Source organism: Myiozetetes cayanensis, unplaced genomic scaffold, assembly GCF_022539395.1.
Source record: "Myiozetetes cayanensis isolate MyiCay16 unplaced genomic scaffold, myiCay2020 scf6-25, whole genome shotgun sequence".
NCBI classification, from domain to species: Eukaryota; Metazoa; Chordata; class Aves; order Passeriformes; family Tyrannidae; genus Myiozetetes; species Myiozetetes cayanensis.
The window spans coordinates 31324396-31344539 of record NW_026087853.1 but is presented as its reverse complement, the minus strand read 5'-3'; the positions used below and the strand labels follow the sequence as shown (position 1 = coordinate 31344539).

The 20144-nt window shown below is 38.4% G+C and overlaps 1 protein-coding gene across 1 annotated transcript in view; it reads right to left on the bottom strand.

The window, feature by feature from the left end:
• EIF2AK4 (eukaryotic translation initiation factor 2 alpha kinase 4) overlaps positions 1-18927 on the bottom strand; it is a 35156-nt gene extending 16229 nt beyond the window's left edge. The window contains exons 1-21 of the mRNA XM_050334966.1: positions 18724-18927; positions 16959-17074; positions 16325-16427; positions 15029-15202; positions 14137-14217; positions 13526-13674; positions 12929-13044; positions 11286-11443; positions 10337-10872; positions 9856-9965; positions 9157-9314; positions 8407-8819; positions 7604-7673; positions 7010-7096; positions 5707-5829; positions 5152-5256; positions 4884-4941; positions 4105-4184; positions 2501-2602; positions 1844-1894; positions 589-825 (exon numbers count right to left, since the gene is read on the bottom strand). Of these exons, the coding sequence (XP_050190923.1) occupies positions 589-825; positions 1844-1894; positions 2501-2602; positions 4105-4184; positions 4884-4941; positions 5152-5256; positions 5707-5829; positions 7010-7096; positions 7604-7673; positions 8407-8819; positions 9157-9314; positions 9856-9965; positions 10337-10872; positions 11286-11443; positions 12929-13044; positions 13526-13674; positions 14137-14217; positions 15029-15202; positions 16325-16427; positions 16959-17074; positions 18724-18876 (3180 nt within the window). The 5' untranslated portion in view covers positions 18877-18927. The remainder of the gene's footprint in view (positions 1-588; positions 826-1843; positions 1895-2500; positions 2603-4104; positions 4185-4883; positions 4942-5151; positions 5257-5706; positions 5830-7009; positions 7097-7603; positions 7674-8406; positions 8820-9156; positions 9315-9855; positions 9966-10336; positions 10873-11285; positions 11444-12928; positions 13045-13525; positions 13675-14136; positions 14218-15028; positions 15203-16324; positions 16428-16958; positions 17075-18723) is intronic.
• Between the last annotated feature and the right edge of the window lie 1217 nt (positions 18928-20144).

The window sequence follows — 20144 nt, the reverse complement described above, 5'->3', positions numbered from 1 at the left end:
AACCATCACAAATAAAAAGTACATATATAATTCACATGCAATGAACACTCTGTGTAGGCAATCATTCCATACAATATAGGCAATAAACATTCTGCTACCTCGTCCCAGTATAATAAATTGCAATGCTTACAATGATAAAAAAATAACTACAGCTATGCAAAGCATTATTGTACTGTGTTACCTTGTATTTCCTTAGATTCAGAAATATTTAAACCAAGAAGAATCACTTTGATTAGAAAGGGAAGAAAACAGTCAGAGGTAACACTTTCTGTTGGCAATCAGACGGAAGTATCCCTAGTTTAACAGAAATTTAGAGTAAAGAAAGTAATCATCTGGACATAAGCCTACAGCTTTAGCTGCTACAAACACTGCTGGTTCCTTCATTGAAGAAAGGTTCAAAGGAGAAGTGGCTATTCAAACGCACACAGTACAGACCGTAGTTTTAAACGTGAACCAAGGTGAAGGTTAATCTTCAGAGATAATGCAATTCTTTCAAACAGGTTAGAGTTTAGCCATATAAACATATCCTTTTAAGGCACAAAACAGGGAAAAAAGCCAAACCCATGCACCCCCTGAACACCTACAAACCTTCAGCATATCACTGTCATAGGTATAGTCTATCGCTGGAGATATACGCTGTGAAAATATCTGGCTCATCATGGTCCGGTAGGCCTTGCCATCCACGTTTGCTAAGGTATGGTGGAGTACTTCATGGAGTTCAGACTCTTCCATCTGCGGTGGTGGAAGATGTTCACTTTTTAACAGCTCAACAGCTGTTGGTCTTGCTGCAGGATCATGGTTCAGGAGCCATGTAATAACCGATCTCTACAAAATATGTAAAAATTTTATAGATTAGAAAGATTTTACAAATTATTGTGTGTACAACAAACCTCTTAGTCACATCACTTTAATAAAAAAATTGAGACTTTACAGGGGACAAAAAAAGCAGAATCTGAATCTTTGCGGTGCGTATTATTTGCTTATTAAATTCTAAGTATCTTCTATTTTCATGTGAATAAATTTACTAAACCATAAAAGTTATTAGAAATGTGCCTTCTGGGATGACAAAATATGTAATAGCCTTATCCTTTGTTGTTCCATGGTCTGCTAGATCTGGTATCTCTTTTTCAACAAAGTTATGAAAAAGCAGAATTGTGTGCATGAAAACAAAGATTTGAGAGATACAAATATTAAAGAAGGGGGAATCTTCCTGGCATATTTCAGTAAAATGTACAAGATGGAAACATTTTTATGGTGCTAGTAACATGCAGATTGCTATTCTAAAAGCGTAACAGACAAAAAGTTAATACTAATGGTCAACAAAAGAGTTGACCAGCACAAGCAAAAAGCTATCTCGATGGTCCAAGAAAGATTACACTGCTCCTTATCACTTCAACACTCTGCCATGGAGGCATCCTGAACAGCTCTTGGCAGCTCTTTCAAGCTCGGAGCAGCCAATTGAGCTTGCACCCCTCCTTCTGTTATGTGACACAGATTTCTTTCAAATAGTTTAAGTTAAAAGTTAAACAATTCAAAACTGCCATTTCTCTGAGCATAAAAAGTCAAAATTGTCCCTCCGAGCTTAAAAGGTGTGCCAGTGAATGCTAAGTTTCTTTATGACTGTGTTCAGGAAACTTCGTTGGTAAATATATTTCCATGTCAACTCAGAATATTCTTTTGAGATTTTCTTTCCTTGCCTCGTTCTAATGTCATGTAAGAACTTTGCAGAGTATACTAAGTGAGGAATTAAATTAGCATACTAAGTGAGCAATTAAGAGGAAAAAACCATAATTAATGTTTCCTGACAGGGAACACCTAATAGCTAAAATATCTTCAAAATTACCTGCTTTGCATGCTTGACTTCATCAAAGTCCTTGGGAAATACAATAGTGGGCTAACAAAAACAAAATTCACATACGAATTACAACAGGCAGTCCAGCTTGCTCAGATTAGTCTTATTTTTAAGTTCTACATATTTATACAGCAAAACTAAGCATTTTCATTGTCCATGGAAAAACAAAAGCCCAAATAAACAAATAACCCCCCCCATTGCAAAGTTAGTTTGTATAGCTAAAAGGAAAAGAATGCTTCAAAGTTGTTTTGTATAATGAAAATACAACCCATAATCACAAGTATTTACCAACTACAAATACCAACTGATTCCTGAGAAAGACCCACCAGGTCTAAACCTAGGTATACTAAAGCTGTGATGCCTTTATCTGACATTTCCATCTCTAATATTCTCTATTATAAAAATCAGTTTCACAGATGGAACACTGACTCATGGCAATACCATTAGAATCCAGTACATTAAAGGAATGTCAGTGCCAGCCTGAATTTTATTCTTCACTTTTCATTGTTACGTTTTGCAAACTTCGTTTTTAAGCACTCCCCATGGAAACATGTTTTTGCTATATGTTGCAAAATATTTGCATATTTTACTTCTCTTAACAAACTATTCGATGCATAGAATTAGTATGTTTCACATCTATGTACTTACCAGCCTTAGTTGACCAAGAACAAAGATCCTTTCGGATGCAGTATTCATAGGATGGTAAGACATTTCAAAGAATATTATACCCAGACTGAACAGATCCACTTTCTAAGGAAGAAAAAAAAAGAAAAATTTACACGTTACTAAGAGTTCTCCAAAGAATAGCGAAGGAAAAAACCCCACATGTTTAGGTTAAATTTCACAGTGTATTACAGCTGGAGAGAATGGTGGGGCTTTTTTGTGCATTTTTTTGTGTGGTTTTTATTATTTATAATAAATATTGGGGGGAAAGAATGTAATTTGTTTATAATAAATATGTGGGGAAAGGATGTCATCCAGAGGGACCTGGACAGGCTTGAGATCTGGGCCTGTGTGAACCTCATGCAATTCAACAAAGCCAAGCATAAGGTCCTGCGCCTGGGTTGGGGCAATCCCGAGTACAAATACAGGCTGGGCAGAGAATGAATTGAGAGCAGCCTTGAAAAGGATCTGGAGATGTTGGTTGACAAGATGCTCAACATGATCTGACAGTACACACTTGCAGCCCAGAAATCCAAACACGTCCTGGGCTGCATCAAAAACAGTGTGACCCAGCAGGTCAAGAGAGGTGATTCTCCTCATCTCCTCCACTCCCATGATATCCCACCTGGAGTACTGCATCCAGCTCTGGGGCTTCCAACATAAGGAGGACACGGACCTGCTGGAGCAAGTCCAGAGGAGGGCCACAAAGATGATTAAATGGATGGAGCACCTCTCCTGTGAGGAAAGGCTTAGAGAACTGGGATTGTTCAGCCTGGAGAAAAGGCTCTGAGGAGAGACCTCATTGCAGCCTTCCAGTACGTAAAGGGGGCTACAAGAAGGCTGGAGAAGGACTTTTTACAAAGGCATTTAGTGATAGACCAAGGGAGAATGGCTTTAAACTGAAAGAGGACAGGTTTAGATTGGATATTAGGAAAAAATTCTTTACTGTGAGGGTGGAACAGGTTGCCCAGAGAAGTTGCTGATGCTCCATCACTGAAAATGTTCAAGGCAAGGTTAGATGGGGCTTGGAGCAACCTGGTCTAGTGGAAGGTGTCCCTGGCCATGGCAGGGTATTGGAACTGGATGATCTTTGGGCACCCTTCCAACCTAAACCATTCTATGATTCTATGACTTCCACTTTGAAAACATTCTTGCTTTAAAATTCAGTTTGTCTCTGCATATAAACTGGATTTTCTTTGATGAAAAACAATGCACTCCCACCTTCCAAATCACACTCTAGAAATCCAAAAGAGCAATATATACTTTTCATGATGACATTTCATCGTAACTGAAGACTGTAAGCTTTCTATCCTATTCAGTTATAAAGGTCCTCTATGATTACATGCTTTCAACTTGAAGTTCCTTGCATCTCGTCATGACCACAGCACAGGCAGAAAAACTGGCTTGCCCACATCATTTTACCCTTGGTTTCCTCTTGAAGGAACATTTCATTTCCCTGACAATCAGAGTAATCTCACCACACCCTGTTTCACATTGAATTCACCTTTGTTGAGGAGGAATGATCCAAATCATACCTGGTACACCTTAGACTCCATGCTATCTTTTTATTAAGTCTACTCCAATCATACCTGATTGTATGAAGATTTAGTGCTTCCCTGGACCTCTGGGCTGACATACAGTGCAGTGCCAACCATCCCTGTCAAATTACCTACACAGCAAAAGATGAGAGTATGAGTTTCAAGTAAGTGGGAGAGAAGTGCAACATCAAAAAAACCTTCATCTCTTTCTTCTAGGTTGGAGTGCAGTCCTTATTGAGAGAGACCCAGTTGAGAACAGTTGGCAAAACAAGACAGTCAATCTTCACATGCCAATCTACAGTAGATAAACCTATCTACTGCTATACATATTTGTGGTAGGTCAGCACACAAATCCTACAATGAAATTTCATTTCCATTACACTCATCACTCATCTTAAGACATACTATGTACTAAAGTTTTCCCAAAACACAGAACTCAGCCTCTAAACAGGTGGTATCAAAGAAGAAAAAAAACAAACCCAACCAAAAGACCCTGAAGTCTTGAAATTGTCCTGTATAGGCAAGAGAACAGAAGTGTAGATGGAACAGATATACAAGATGTCTATATACCTCACCAGAGGAAAGCACTAATCTGTGGCAGAAGGCTAGCAGTGGAAGCAAATTAATTTTTAGATAAAAGGCAAAACTGCCAGATGATATGTAACGTATCTACACAAGAGTTAGTAGTTGATATTTCCTGTCCCTGGTCTCAACTAAAAAACCTATTATTATTTTCAAAGAACGAAAGGAAGTTCTAACAGAGTATACAAGACTGCATAATACAATGGTTTACTTAAAGTAACTTAGAACAAGCTGCAATGTAAACTAACCTGATGGGTCAGACATAGCAGAACCATCCGAGAGATTTTCTTCTTGTTTAGAGAGCACCTGAAATCAGTGAAACAGACATATTGTAAATAGTATATGAAATGCTTCTGTTGGCTCTTCTTTTCACTTTGGTTGGCAGTACATGGTTTAATTCTAGAATCTTAGAAATTTAAAAAAGTTTATGGCATTCACAGTATAAAAACATTCACCTTTCATGTAATTACATCGCCATATTCAAGGGTTTTTTCCATTCACTTCAACTGTACTTACTGCATTTGCTGGATGATCTGTAGCTAAACCAAAATCACCAATTTTCACGTGATCATCTGAATCTAAAAAGATGTTCACAGGTTTCAGGTCTCTGTGGATCATTCCCTGTTACAGCAGGACAGTAAAAAAAGACCCACAGAATATTAAACAATCAACATAATTAAAAATAAAACTCTTTATAATAGACTGAAGAATCATACTATATACTTTTATTACAGTGGGAAGTCTACTGCATTAAGTACTGAAGAATAATTTTGAAGAAAGACTGTAGTCTGTAGCCCAGAAGCTAGGAACAATTTTCAGTGCTACCAGCTATCTAACAAATTGTTTTTAAAAGAGGGACAAATTTTTATGACAAATGGGTAAAGTCTGAAGTGGTTCATTACAAAATTCAAGTTTAAGATAAAATACTTGAAACCCCAAGAATAGATTAATAATGGAAAGGGCAAAGAAAAAAACCTTAATAAATGCCCCAAACTGAATATTAAGAAACCCACAGAGACAGAGGCATAGCACAGATATTATGGATAGCTCATAACTGTCATATTTACTAACCTTTTCATGGATGTAAGCTAACCCATCCAAAATTTCTCGGAAAAGCCTCCAAAGCCGACTGGTGTCTTCATATAACCCTTGGTCAATAGTGTCCCTTAATGTGCTCTTTTCACAATACTCCATCTTCATACATAGGGGACAGAGGGAAAGAAGATCAGTTTTGTCAAGAGAAGAGACTTGTGTCAGTATGCATATTACTGCCATGGTCCAGGAGCAAGTAGTATCCCCAAAGCATGGAACTGTTTGGAATTTTCCTGAGAGCAGTCTTTTAGCTAGAAAACATACATCCACTTTTGGGTCCTACTCCATTTTCTGGAACAATAGTATAAGCTTGCAGAGTAGCATATTCTCTAACATAAATGTTAACGAGGTGAAAACAGCCAAGCCATAATGTGTGTTTAACCCAAACTCAAAAGAATCTGGCTTTTTTTTAACTTGGCATCTTAACTCATTTATATTATGAATATACACAACACGTGCAAACAAGCCTATTAAAATCTAATTCCATTTAATTGTATCTTCCTTCCAGACAAGCTCTAGCATTAAGTGCATTATAAAATTGCACATCACCACAGAACAGTTAGCTATGATAATTGTCTTTTCCCACAAACAGTCTAACTCCTAACACAAAGGAGATGCAGCAGTAAAGCCTTTAGTTGCAAACATGCAAGAATTTCATTTTGTGTCCACTGTTAGAGCCATACAATGGCTTTGCAGATTACTGTTTTGTATTAAAATAAAGTGCATACAAAACACTGTGCCACTGAAAAGAATGAGGAATTTTTCACACCTGTGAAAGACAACTTTCCCTCTGGAATTCAACACAGTATATTTCAACTCCACATTGGGAATTAGCACCATAACCAAACTGAATAACACCAGCTACAGTGTTAAGAGATTGGGATGAATATTCTAAACAAAAAATAAGTACAAGGTAAACTAGTCCTTTGCAAGTCATGGTCTCAAAGATTGGCTGGTTGGGTTGTTCTATGGTTAGGTCAGGAACTGCCAGCTTTTACTTGTACAGAAGCAACAACAGTTATCCTGTGATGCACTACGGCACTATAAAACTGCTTTCTCCAGGCACAACTATAGAGCCTTGGAAGGCATAACAAGCCATGTGCATTGCACAGTACCTTCCACCAGCAAAGCCTTTAGAAAACCGGCCTATTGCAAACCCAATATCTAAGTTAGTCATTTGCATTTTTAAAGGTCATTACTTTTCTCATGAAAACCAGCAACAAGTCTCTGCAGGTTGAAGTAAACAGTATGCTTTTATCTGAACACACAACCGTGTTTGTACCTGAATATACAGGTAATGCACTGTCTGAACTACTGGTGTCCTCCTGTCTTCTCCTCCATGGCTATTCTTTTCATTGCCTTCTTCATTCTTTATCACAATAAAAGTAAACAGAACAGTTAGCTACAGGAAGCTGTGCAGATGGTTTTTATTATGTATACTATTATCTTTTAATGGCTGGAACACACTGATGAGAACTCACCTTCTACGGTTAGGTTTGAAAAGTAGCAAAATAATATAATGACGTTTTTGTAATGCCACTGTTTCTAAATAAACCAGAAAACCAGGTGTGACTAAACTCTCATTTTCAAACTAAAAATGAGTAACATTTTGCCATCATTAGACACTGGAGGCAAAGCATTCCAGAAGATCTGGATGAAACCTAAATTTCAAATCTATGTCATGTTAAAAAAAGAAAAAAAAATTGAAACTAAAAGATACAAAGCTTGCTTGATAAATAGTGCAACCCCCCCACCCTAAATTACCAATGTTGATATGTTGTGTATATATACAAGCAAAACAAAACTTCCCAACTGACCTGTTTGTTTGTCAAAGACTATTTTGTAATCTTTTAATTTTTATTAGCTTTATACTTACTGGAGAATGACCTTTACTGTTTTCATCCTCATTATCAAAAATTATTTCACTGTCAGAATCTGTAGTTGGCCTGTTTAAAAAGCAAAAGAAAAAAAACCCAGAAGTTTTTTATACCAAGAAATATTTACTAAGAAATCTGAAAACTATTTGTGCGGAAAAAAAAGAAAATCTAAGCTTCTGTTGAAGAACTAGATGCCTTAAACAAAAGAGCAAAAGAAAACAATACCCAGAAAAGTATCCTGCTTGCAAAGCAATACTTCCTTTGACAGCCTAGTCTCTAAAAGGGAAGGTACATATTTGCATCAGTAAAATTTAATTTCTATATGCAGTAAGCAAAACTGAGATAACCTTACCTGCTTCAAAAAAAAAAAAAAAAAAAATTCATCACTGTGAAAAGGTCATACCATACACGGAGGAAGGTATGGAATACATTAGTAAAAACCAAAACAAAAAAGAAAGGGAAAGTTTAGTATTTTTCAAGATCTGTAATATTTCTGTTATTGTTTATTAAAAAAAACACTTACTCTTAAGGCTGGACAAGACAGTCCAACACAATGTAAACAGTCATGCATTCTGGTACAAATAATAAACTTCATGAAGCCTAAACCAAAATTTTCCTCATAGACCGACAAATTTTCCTGGCTACTTGACTGCTGGCAACTACACTGTTTTTGAACAAGGGGACAGAACAAAAATGCAGTGAACTACTTCTGAGAAAAGACACAAGAATGGTAAAAACCACAAACTTGGAAAAATGAACTCTGTTCACGTCCCTTACAGTGCCTATACTGAAGCCTACTTACAAAAATGACTGCGAGAACACGCCATCACCGTCATCGTCGTCATCACTGGACTCCTCATCAGCTCCACTGAATTTGTTGCTGGAGGATCTTTCACATGAAGTACTCCACTCAACTGAACTTGTCAAAACTGGAGGAGGAGCATTAGTTTCCACATCATTTGTCTCCTCAGTGGTAAGCATGAAGAGACCAGCTTTGGGGGGCATTCTTCTCTCTTCGGTTGTTTCAGATGATAACACAGTGGGAACAGGACTGCCATGTTTCTCTATCCAAGCATTGTAATACCTCACAATATTCTCATGGTTCAAGCGGGAAAGTAACGTTACTTCTCCCTTAATCCTCCGGAACTGCTTGCTGGTAGGGTTTACGCGAATACGTTTCACAGCATAATAGCAACCATCAAGCTTATTTCTTACCTGCAAAATACAAACTAATCTAAAGTCAAATGCTTACAAATGTCTTACCAAGCAGACCCAGAAGTAGAATAATTTCATGAAACAGGAAATCTTCCTTCCACCTGGAAAATTACTACAATTCAAATGCAAGCTTCCCCATTCTGACAGGCTTCTCCGCAGACTCCCAGAACTTCTTGCAAAACTTTTCAGCCTATTCAATTTCAGATAAAAACCACACCACAGAGACAGCACACTGGCAGATAAATAAAACCATGCAAACAAAGAATATATTGTTTCGCTTCAGAGAAAACAAGCAACCCCAAAAAGGATTCTAAAGGAAACAATTTTTATACCATACCTTGATGACTGCTCCAAAAGCCCCTTTGCCAAGTAATTTTAGCTCTTCAAACTCATTGTAGTAGCGTGAAAATTGTCTCTGTGTTTCTGTGAAGAATGAAGCGCTGGATATCTGACTGCTGGGTATAACTGTCTCGATGCAATCTACACCTGATGAATCTGTAATGAAGACAAAGTTACCACCCCTGATAACATGGGGACAAGCCATGAGGGACTGCCAAATAAGTACCACGAAGGAGATAAAACCTAAATAACTTCAAGTGCAACTAAAACCTAAAACACAGAAGTGCTCTGCAGTGAAGAGTTAACTTCTGGTACAAACATAAACCTTAACACAGTTTTTAATTACTAACATTATGCTGGACAAAGGAATGATTTTAACAAGAACATGACGAGCAAAGAACTCTCATTGGAACATCATCTTCCAAGAATAAAGTTAGGTCTGCATTTACACCATGCAGGAGGTGGATGAATTTAGAGGTTTCACTAAAGCATGAGCTGCTTCTACTGAAGAAACAACAGTAGTCAGTCCACCCCAGCTAGTCATGGATAAAGAACTTAAAGATCACACTAGCTTTTAAGTTAGTTAATATAACACACTCCTACAGTCTTGTGAAGCTGTAGCACAGCTCAATTTTTCTGCTATTGAAGGCATGTAGCCACTTATTTAGCAAAATATGGGAAGAACCAAGTTCCTTACCATCTAGATTTTCTTCAGCTACAGGTATTTTTATTCGTGGAATGTTTATAAAACTATGTTGTAACAACTGCTGAGGAGTCCATCTTTCTTTATCTTCCAAGCAAACACACCTGTTAGCAAACCAAGGACAGAACTATTTTATATCAGGAGTAAATGTTCAAAGACTTCTCTTTATATTTAAGAAATTATAACCCGTATCATTCAGATGGGAATAAGAAGCAAAGACAGACTAAATGACTTATCCACAGTGACACGTGGTGGCAGAGCAGAGAAAAAGAGAGCACCAGACACTCTCTCAAAAACCAGATTAGTCGCCTGAGCCATGAGACAGCAATCACCTCTTCTCTAAAAACTAGAGCTAGCAACAAGGGAGGACTTAGCTGTTCTTTAAAAAAACTGTTAAAATCGTTACACAAAAAACCCTAAAACAAACAAACAAAAGAAAACAAAACCAAAAAATACATGAATGCAACAAACATACTTTCCCAGAAAGTCTTGGAAGTCAGCAGGTAAATTGGCAGGAACAGCAACTGGAAATTCCGTGGTTACTTTGCCCTGGCTGAGTGAAAGCAGAAGCAAGCCCAGACGCCATACATCTCCTTTTTTTCCAGGTTTGTTGGGAAGACCATCCTCACTAAAACGAACTTTGGTTTGCTCAAAAACATCTGCTTTGCAGATATCAGCTAAGCGCTTGGAAATGCTGTAGTCTGTCACCTTGATGTTGCCTTCAGCATCTACCAGGACACTGGAAGCACAAAGAACTTTGTGCACTACTGAATTACTGTGCAAGTAGTCGAGAGCTGACAAGATCTGGGTCACATAATGGCGCAACTGCTCAACTGGAACTGGAGTCTCTTTGTGTAAGTATGTAGAAAGGCTGCAACCACTTATGTGTTCCACTAAAATATCCACCACAATTGAATCGTCCCGTTCTTTAAGGTTCATGCATTTATAATGTACTATGTTTGGGTGACTTAGCTTCGTCAGCGAGTTGAACTCTGTTTCTGCACCCTGAAGCTGGTAGAGAAACACAACATAACATGCATTGCGTCATATCTTGTGAACACACCACTACTAAAATATATGACATATACAAAATACGTATAAAATATATAACATCCTCATACTTTTCTAAAAAGGCAGTATTGTACACAAGAGGAAGGTACAGTGTCGATTTCTGACAGGTACCTCTTCCTTCAGAATTGTAATATTTTATTATTTATGCATACTTGCAAACACACTTTCTCACATTTATATTATTGTAAAGGAACTCCTGAATACCCCATATATTTATCTTCGTTCGTACAAATACTCTAAATATCAGCATTTTAAAGCTCATTACCAACCTCTAAAGTTTAATACAGACTAGCAACCTCAAGAAAACCACTGAGCCTCACCTAATCTTTATTAAGCCAAATGCAAAACGTTACCTGTTTCTTAGACTTCTCAATCTTTTCCATTTCATGCGTTGTAAGAAATCTTCCCATCTTTTTTTGCCAGTGCAGAACCCACTCGTATATTAAAACAAAGTCTCCACTGCGAATTTCCAAGGCATTGTAGACTGATTTACCAAGCTGTTCATCCCTGCCTGTATATAAAGGGAGAAAAGAGGAACATGGCTTCTTTTGTTTCTGAGGACTTGACAAGAGCTCCTGCTAAATAAATGCTAAATAAACACCAATAAGCCTGTTTTCCAAAGTTCAGAAATATAAACCTACTTACAACTAAACAAGAGCCATATCTACATAGTAGGTATGGCAAATATCAGTTCTGATGAGACTGAATGCTATGCAGCAGTACTCAAATGAAAGCTGTACTACACAGGCAAAAAACTGTTACACATTTTAAAGAATTCCAAGTTTTACTATATGAACAACCTTCCTGATTAGCAAATGCCAAACTCTACACACAATAACATTCTCCTTGCTTCAGAGACTTTCAGGTTGTTCATCCCTCCACTGAGGAAGTGCTGTGTTGAAAACAACAATGAAAACATTTGATGATCCATTCGTGTGGGTCCTTCATGGAGGTCTTTCAGCTCTGAAAGTCTGTTTTTGCTAAACCCGCTGCTTTTATGCCATTGCTATCAGCAGCAATGGAAGGAGAGTAAGTATGCCCTTCCACCCTGTGCTTATCAGCACTTTCACATGCTACTGAGAGCTAATGTGGGACTTCTTGTTTGGTAGCCATGTATATCTGACAGGCTAGCTACTTAAATTTAAAGGCAAATAGTTTTCAGTATTAATTTAGTTATGCCAAGAATATAAAACATTAAGAGGGTAGTTTGTTTTTTTAATGGTTATTCAGTTATGCAATTGTACCTGAAGAAGCAGGTTTTTATTTAAAGTAGTCTAGAAAAATGCAAAACATTTACCACAAATTAACTTTTCCTATTACTCTCTCCCATTCTTATTGTGACATATCACAATCCACTACAGTACTCTATCCTTGCTGCTTGTACCCATTAATATTGTTTAAGTTAACAAACAAAGCAAACTGTTAAAGAATACATTCAGTGCAGGTAGCTGGATGTGCAGCTGCAGTGGAGCTGCAGGTTGAGCTCTGGGGAGCAGGAGCCCAAGCCTGAGGCAAGAAGCTGTGGCCTGCTGACCCTTTGCCTGCAAAAGGGCACAGGGATCTGTGGCCCAGCCATGGACCCCACTCAGAGACAGCAGGAGCCGAGACCCCCAGACTTTCCCACACTTGGACTGTGAGGGTATAAAAACCCAGGGGTTCCTTTGTTTGGGGTCCTTCCTTGGAGGCACAGGCTCTAACTGTCAGTCTTGTTATTTAGTTATTACACCACGATTAAATTATTTTGAGGATCATGACATCTGACACTGCCACAGGAAACCTAGGGTGGAGCCAGTAGGGAAAGCTGGTCTGACTGTGCGAGTGTATGCTGTGTAGCTGCAAAGGTACTTCAGTCCCAGCAGAGGTTGTGTGAGAGTGACGGCCACAGTGCCTCCTGGATGGTCAGACAGGGAAGTTTCATAAACAGAAACCACCCAACAAAACCAAAACAGGTAGTCCCAAAACCAGCATTTCAAGCTACAATTGTAATTTTGCTTACCTAGACATTTTCCTTTGTGGACAGTAAGTTGTCCAGCACCACTTGTGCTGAAGTTCAAAACTTCATGGTTTCCAGGGGATTCTTCATTATTACTAACAGAAAGCTGTCGTTCTCGTCTGCAGTGTGAACAGAACATTTTTCTCCAACTCAAAAAGAGAGTATTGTCACATGCCCTAGTCCCTAAACATATTAATTCTGCAAGAGAATTAGCTTTCAGAGACTTTTTCATCCAACGATAATATCCATTAACTTCAAAGATGCTGAGTTAGTGCAAAAATATGTGTCTGATTAGAAATCCAGTATTTTAGCAGCAACATCATGCTGCATTGGGTCTCAATATTTAAAGCCAGGAGTTGAATACAGACCTTAAAAACTGGAAAGGTCCAAAGTTATCTAGAGTGCGTGAATTAGTTAAACCACGCCAAATGAAGGGGGAGGAGGGGGAGGAAGAGACCAAAACAAACTGATGAACATGACACACTATTCCCTTGCCTTCAAATTTCACTTTGAAATCTAATGTTTGCAAAAAAAAACAACCCACAGAAAACCAAAAATCAACAACAACAACAACAAAAACCTACATGCAAACCGACATACTTTGAGCGTCCAGTTGAATTTGGTCGGTGTTTACTATTCACCCCATGTTCCAAACAGCTCCCATTTAAGCGTGAAGCAACTTTATAACCTGCAGTGTCTCTACTGCGAGAATTTTCTTGATTTGTCAGAGCAGCTGTTTCCAAACGTTCCTATAAATCAGGAAAGACACCAAGTAAGAACAGAAATCACTCCTATCTTCAAAATTTATGAGTTATAATTATCATTCTATGAAGTCACCCAGATCACAAAAGTAATGTTTTCATAATAAATTCATACATGAGGACAAGGAAAAAGTGCTGAGATTCCAGAAAGTACCTTTCAGCATTGCCCATAAACAAGAATGTAAAGAAACTGGAATCATTAACATACCAACTTTTTTCTATGTGTGTTTGAAAATATCTTGGTACACTTAAGATATTAGTATATTCTAGAAATAAAACCCATATCATCAAGAACCTATTTTACCTTAGATCTATTAAGAGCACTGGATGAGAAAAGATGTCCAGGAAAATTTAGTCATTTAAGTCTCTCAAAGTTTTACAAGCATATGCTAGAGTTCTGGGAAGAGCTTATTGCAATGTTTTTTTTGCACACCTGCTTAGAAAGAATACCTGTTTGGCAATCTCTTTCTTTTTTCTTTCTTCTCTTTTCTCTTCCTCCCTTCTTTGAATCTCATTAAGGATTTCACGTTGCTGAAATGAATTTTGGTGTTGTTAAAGATGCAACAGTACACGCAATGCAACGGCTAAAATCTTACTCTGGCTTAAAAGAAAGAGCTATGATGCTGATTTTTCAGAAGTATTAAAGAGGACTTGTGGATGTCACAAGAATAAAAAAAGAGCAGTCAAAATAGCTCTCCTAAGGAAGTTAACAGCATATATACGACATAGGAGAATGGAATTGTAGGCAAATGACTTCTTCTGCCAGACCCAACAATAAAGTTTCACAGAGAGAAAAGATAGAGGGATAAACTAAAACAAACCCAGAGCTATTCTATCCATATTCCTCACAGTGTGGAGACTCCACACTACTAGCCTCTATGAGACCTCATTTCTAGTGAAGAATGTAGGTGGTCTCATGTCTCTTTAGATTAAATTTGATGCTCTCTAGAGACGTCTGTCATAGTGAACATTGCAGTCACCCAGTGGGTGAAAGAAGGTATGGTTACCTGTCTGCCTGGCTAATACTTCCTAGTTAAAATGGAATGCACTTACTATATACCCAAGTGTAAGCAAACGTACAAAGTCCTCTTGATAAGTGATTTTCACAGGATCAGGAATCAACATTTAGGTTTGTTTAAGACATAAATATTTCTCAGGGTTTAAACCACATCATTAAAATATTACAATTAGACCAATAGATAGTTCATACAGTGCATATTGATCAACTCATACTGACAGGTCTAATAAGGTAATAATTCACTAAAACACATCACTATGCAGAATGATTTTCAAATCATGATTACGTTAAGAATACAGAGTTATTTACTTTGATTTCTCTTACCTCCTGTTCCTCTCTTCTCTTAACTTCTTGTGCCCTACGCAATTCCTCCTGAGCTAATCTTTCTTGTTCTTTTTGATGATTTTTTAGCATCTCTTCATGGAAAGACTTGGAAGGTGGTTTATTATACTCACTGAGAAAAGACTGTACATGGTCGGCAAGTTCAAATATCATCACCTGAAAGAAGTACATCACATAGTCAAATAACACCCACTCAAAAAAGCAATTCGGCAGCAATTTCCAAAGATACTGAAAACTTTGAGGAAATTCTTGGTTATTGAACAGAATGAACAAAACAGTACCTAGCTAAAACAGTTCTTTTCAAAGTATCTCCAGAAAAATTGGCAATCAAAACAGTAGTATTCAAATGAAAAAAGATTTGTTATGGCAAGACTGAATAATAGGCAGCCCTAGCCAAATCTCTAAAGTTGACAGGCTTAGGAAACTGAAAGCAAAACAGTATCCCATTTCAGCATATAACATCCACTGCTGCATATTTCTCACTTTTTAAAAAGTCAAATGGGGCTATTCAAATATGTTTACCTGCAACATTTCCAAACAGTCATAAGAAACATACCATAAACACTGCTTTCACCAAGAATTCTCTTCTAGTAATTCTTTGAAACATTTCAGCCTCAATAAGAATGGAAAGCTATTTTAAATATTAAACATATCTGAGGACTTATAAAATCCCTTAAAATAGAAACAAGGTCTAAGCTTCATGTTTCTCTTTCTCTTTTTATCCAATTCAGGAGAAACTCAAATTTTGCTATTCCTAAACACAGCAGAAAAAAAGGCACAATGGCATGGAGTGACTGTGCTATAGCCAGAGAACTCAAGTATTGAGTTTGTGTTAGAAGAAAGGTCTCTTGCTCTTCAGTTCAACAAGAATGAGATGAACAAGACCACATTCAAAAAACTCCCCAGGGAATTGCTGTTTGCTTAAACAGGTATGGCCTCTTACAATAATCAAATTAACTTGAAAAGTGCAGGAAGCTCTTAGTTTTAGAGTTAGTATTGCTTTTCATACTGTGAAATAACTCAGAACCTCTAAACCTCACAACATGAACCTTTGAACAGGGATAAAGCTTGCATCATTTACACAGGCACTGGATTTTAAGAGAATCCACAGTTTCAACATTCATTAATTAGAAACATTCTTAAGAAAGACAGTCCCTCTTTCCTTAAGAGCAATGCAACTTATACTTCCAATGTGGATGTATTCCACTACATTATACCATACATTTTTAGAACTATTTGGTCCAGAGTATATTTCTCAAGGAAATGAAAAGCTCTTACCTCTCCACGGCACTGTTTTGCCAGTTCAGCTAATCTGGATTTTAGTTCATTTATCTTCTCATTTGACAAGCCTTTTGAATTTTTCAATTGTATTTCAGGAACTCTGAGGGACAGCAACAAAACACACAAAACTCCTCATTAGAAAAACTGAGTGGAACAAGCAACAGAATATTGATAAAAACAGTGTGTGAAGGAAAAGAAATGGAGTTTGTGGTCACTTGGCAATTAGTCAGTGCTAAAATAACAGAATATAAATATTACATATACAATATAAAGCCAGAAATACTGTTTCATATTCTCTACCATCAAATTTCCTGGTTGCAGATTACCTGCTGGTTACACTTAACAGCAGAACTACCAAAGAAACCCTGCAGAACCTTATCATTCAGCTCTTCACCAGTAATTTACTTAACAAACCTTTTGAAATATTACTAGCATAACAGATGTTTAAAATTTATCACCACTATAGAGCTTACACAAACCTCAAGAAATGTGCAATAAATAAATATTAGCTAAACTTAAAAAAATACTTAAAATAAAGTGTACAAGCAAAATGTCTGTAGGTATGCTATCTTAGCTGTTATGTCCTTGTTATAGGGTATAACTGAGAAAAAAAGTTATAATGTTCACTCACGTATCAGGGTAAGTATGTGGACACTTGACCCACAGGTCAACTTTGGCGTACACTTCATTAGCACCAGTCAATCCCTGAGGACGCAGAACTAAACTAATTTCAGGAGGCTGTCGCACCTAAAATGCAAAACAAAAACTTCAGATTGAAAAGGTTTTGTTTTAATGAAAACATTCAACTCTGAACATATATTATAGTAGGATACAGGTTACATCATCCAAATAATGAAAAAAATATGTTAATGCAGTGATATTGCTCAGTGACAGTGAACTGGTCCACTGAGTACCACAGTATATCCAGAATATTTTTGCAACTTCTTCAGATAAATATAGTTACAGTTATTAGAAAGATTATTCAGACTGAGCAGAAATGAGGTTCTAAAACCAAACTCTTGTATTCTGCTTACTGTGGAACAGCAGGAGGAAAAAATTAAATAAATACAGGTTATTTAGGGAATAACACATATTAAATTTATTATAACACCAAATTGTTTCTTTCTGGTTTAGATCACTAACATCAATCATTATTTTCTGACATGGCAACAGACCATAACGTCACACTGATATACACTTTATGTGGCCAAACAAATGGACAGTAGTTTTTTTCTAGTTATATTTTGGGGTTAGACATAAACCAGAATTATAACAAGCATTGCCTTCATCCCTCCCCAGCCTGTTCAAATCACCTACTCGAAATCAGAGTAAAGTAAAATATGCCCATATAAACATTCTAAACTTTTTCTTTTTAATTAGAACTTAAAAAACAAAACAAAACAGAAAAATCCCAAACAAACACAAAAAAACCCAACAAACAACCCATACCTTAGTAACACGAAAAACTGATAGGGAAGCAAGACTACGTGGAAAAACAAATAAGGAAACAGATGGTAACTATCCCCTCTATTTTCTATTTGCATTTCCAGCAAGGAAGAGAACAGGTCACGTCAAGAGTATGTCAGGTAGAACTTTTAATAGGGAGTGAGGTTTGCAACACTTCTGAAAACCCTACAAATTATTATGAGTGTTCTCACCAAACTCCACGAGAAAAGAAAAAAGTTACAAAGCTGCTGCAAAAATTTTAAGTTCAGATCTACAGCAGGAAAAAAAGACAGCAGAGGCTATGATATATTTTGTAGAAACTGAAGACAAAAGAATGTAAAAAGAAACGACAGTAGACGTGAACTTGGAGAATAGAAGAGTGATCAGTATCTCCAGGTCCAGGAAAAAAGTGCCAAAAGCATAGTTGGAAAAAAACATCAATTAGATATTGTAGACACGAAAGTTAAATGCAAGAGAGTAGCGAGTACTAGACCTGAGCATCAAATAGGTGTAACTAAAAAATCCCAAACCTATAAAAATGAAAGCTGAAGTATTAAGTTATGGAAACAGCCACAGTTTGAGAAAACCACAGCATGTAATAACTGTGCAAAGATCATCATATATATATCGATGCGATTAATTAATTAAGCAGGTATGTGAATAGCCGGTTAAGCAATTAATTAAGAGGCCATTTTTTTAAGCCTGATAATTAGTTAAAATGCAATTTATAACCACAGCACTGCATATAGTGCGAGCACTTCTATGTTGAGAACTAATCGCAAGGGCGATCCCTTGCAGGGCTAGGGGGAGGCGAGATGCGCCCCTCAGGGCAGACATGGACCGGCACTACCGGGGCACCGCCAGCCGCGTCCCCGCCGCCGGCCCCGGTCCCGGTCCCGGTCCCGCTCCGCCCCCCGCAGCATCCGCACCGCGCGGGCCCCGCTCACTACCTTCCAGGCCTGGCTCTGCCGCAGATCCTGGAAGTCCTGCCCGTAGATGGATTCCAGCACCTGGAGCTCGTTCTCCTGCCGCAGCTGGTAGCTCTCCGGCGGCTCCCCGGCAGTCTCCGCCGGCATGTGCTGCGCACCGCTGGCCCGGGCCATGTCAGCTGCCCCCGGGGGCGGGCGGCGGCCATAGCGGGCGGCACCGCCACCCTGGCCCTGCGAGTGGTGCCGGAGCGCGGCCCCGGCACCGCCCCGCGGGCCGGGAGGAGGAGGAGCCGGGGCGGGGGCTGCCTCTGGGGTCGGTGGTTCGCCTACCAGGAATATCTCGAGTGGGAAGGGACCGATAAGGATTACCGAGGCCACCTCCCTCACAGGACTAGCTGAAACTAATCTGTGATTAAGAGCGCTGTCCAAACTCTGGGACCGCTTCCCTGGAGAGCCTGTTCCAGTGACTCTCTGGGTGAAGAACCTTTTCCTAATGTGCAGCCTGGACTCCCCCAAGATAAGCCTCCAGTTATACCTACAATACAAGGATACGCAGCAAATACGACTAGTTACTGTGCAGATTTTTTTAACAGACCTTGAGAAAGATTGGCTCAATGGAAAGGTAACCACAAAATTCAGAATGGATTTAATGTAGATCTGAGGCAGGATATAAGTTCCTGTAAAAAGCATGAAAATGTTTCTACTGATGACTGCATGTGGAGGGCAAGAAGCCTTAGTCTTTTGCTAATTAAACTGCAAACACAAAGTGAGGCCAGACCCGAAGAACACCCCTCAGCCCCTGGGTCCCCTTGGTGGAACTTGCCAGAGGCAGGCACCTGGGGGTTGTTAGGAGAGCAGTGGGAACCAGAGAAGAAAATGAGCTTTTCTTTGGTCACTTCTTGTAGTAACTACTGAACAGGACTGCCACAAGATGTAGCCTCCAGTAAGTTTTAGGATCTTAATAAAGAAGCCCCAAGTAAATTCATAAATACAAGCTTATCGACTAGGTGAGTAATCCCCGGGCAAAGAAAAATTTTACAGTAGTCTGCAGCTTGCTACCATGCACCCAGATATATAAACGGAGTTTTGGTGACACCACTTAAGGAGGGACTTATGCTAATGAACAGTTTCTATAGCCCTCAATTTTCCTTCTGAAATTGAAAGCTTGTTCCTTGTATATGTTTATCTTTCAGTCGCACTTAAATAATGCTCATTAGTATCTAACCAAAGCCAAGTATTAAATTGTATCACTGTTGTGATGCTGTTCTCTGTTCCTTACCACTCCTGGAATGTGTCTTTAGTGGCAAGGTCTTTCTGTCTCATCTGGTTTTTTGTGGGAAATGCATGACCACAGCTGTGTAGCATTTATCTAGCAGCAAGATAGATCTTTTGCTCAGTGAGATGTGACCTGGGGCACTGTAACTGACCACTGGAGTTTGCTC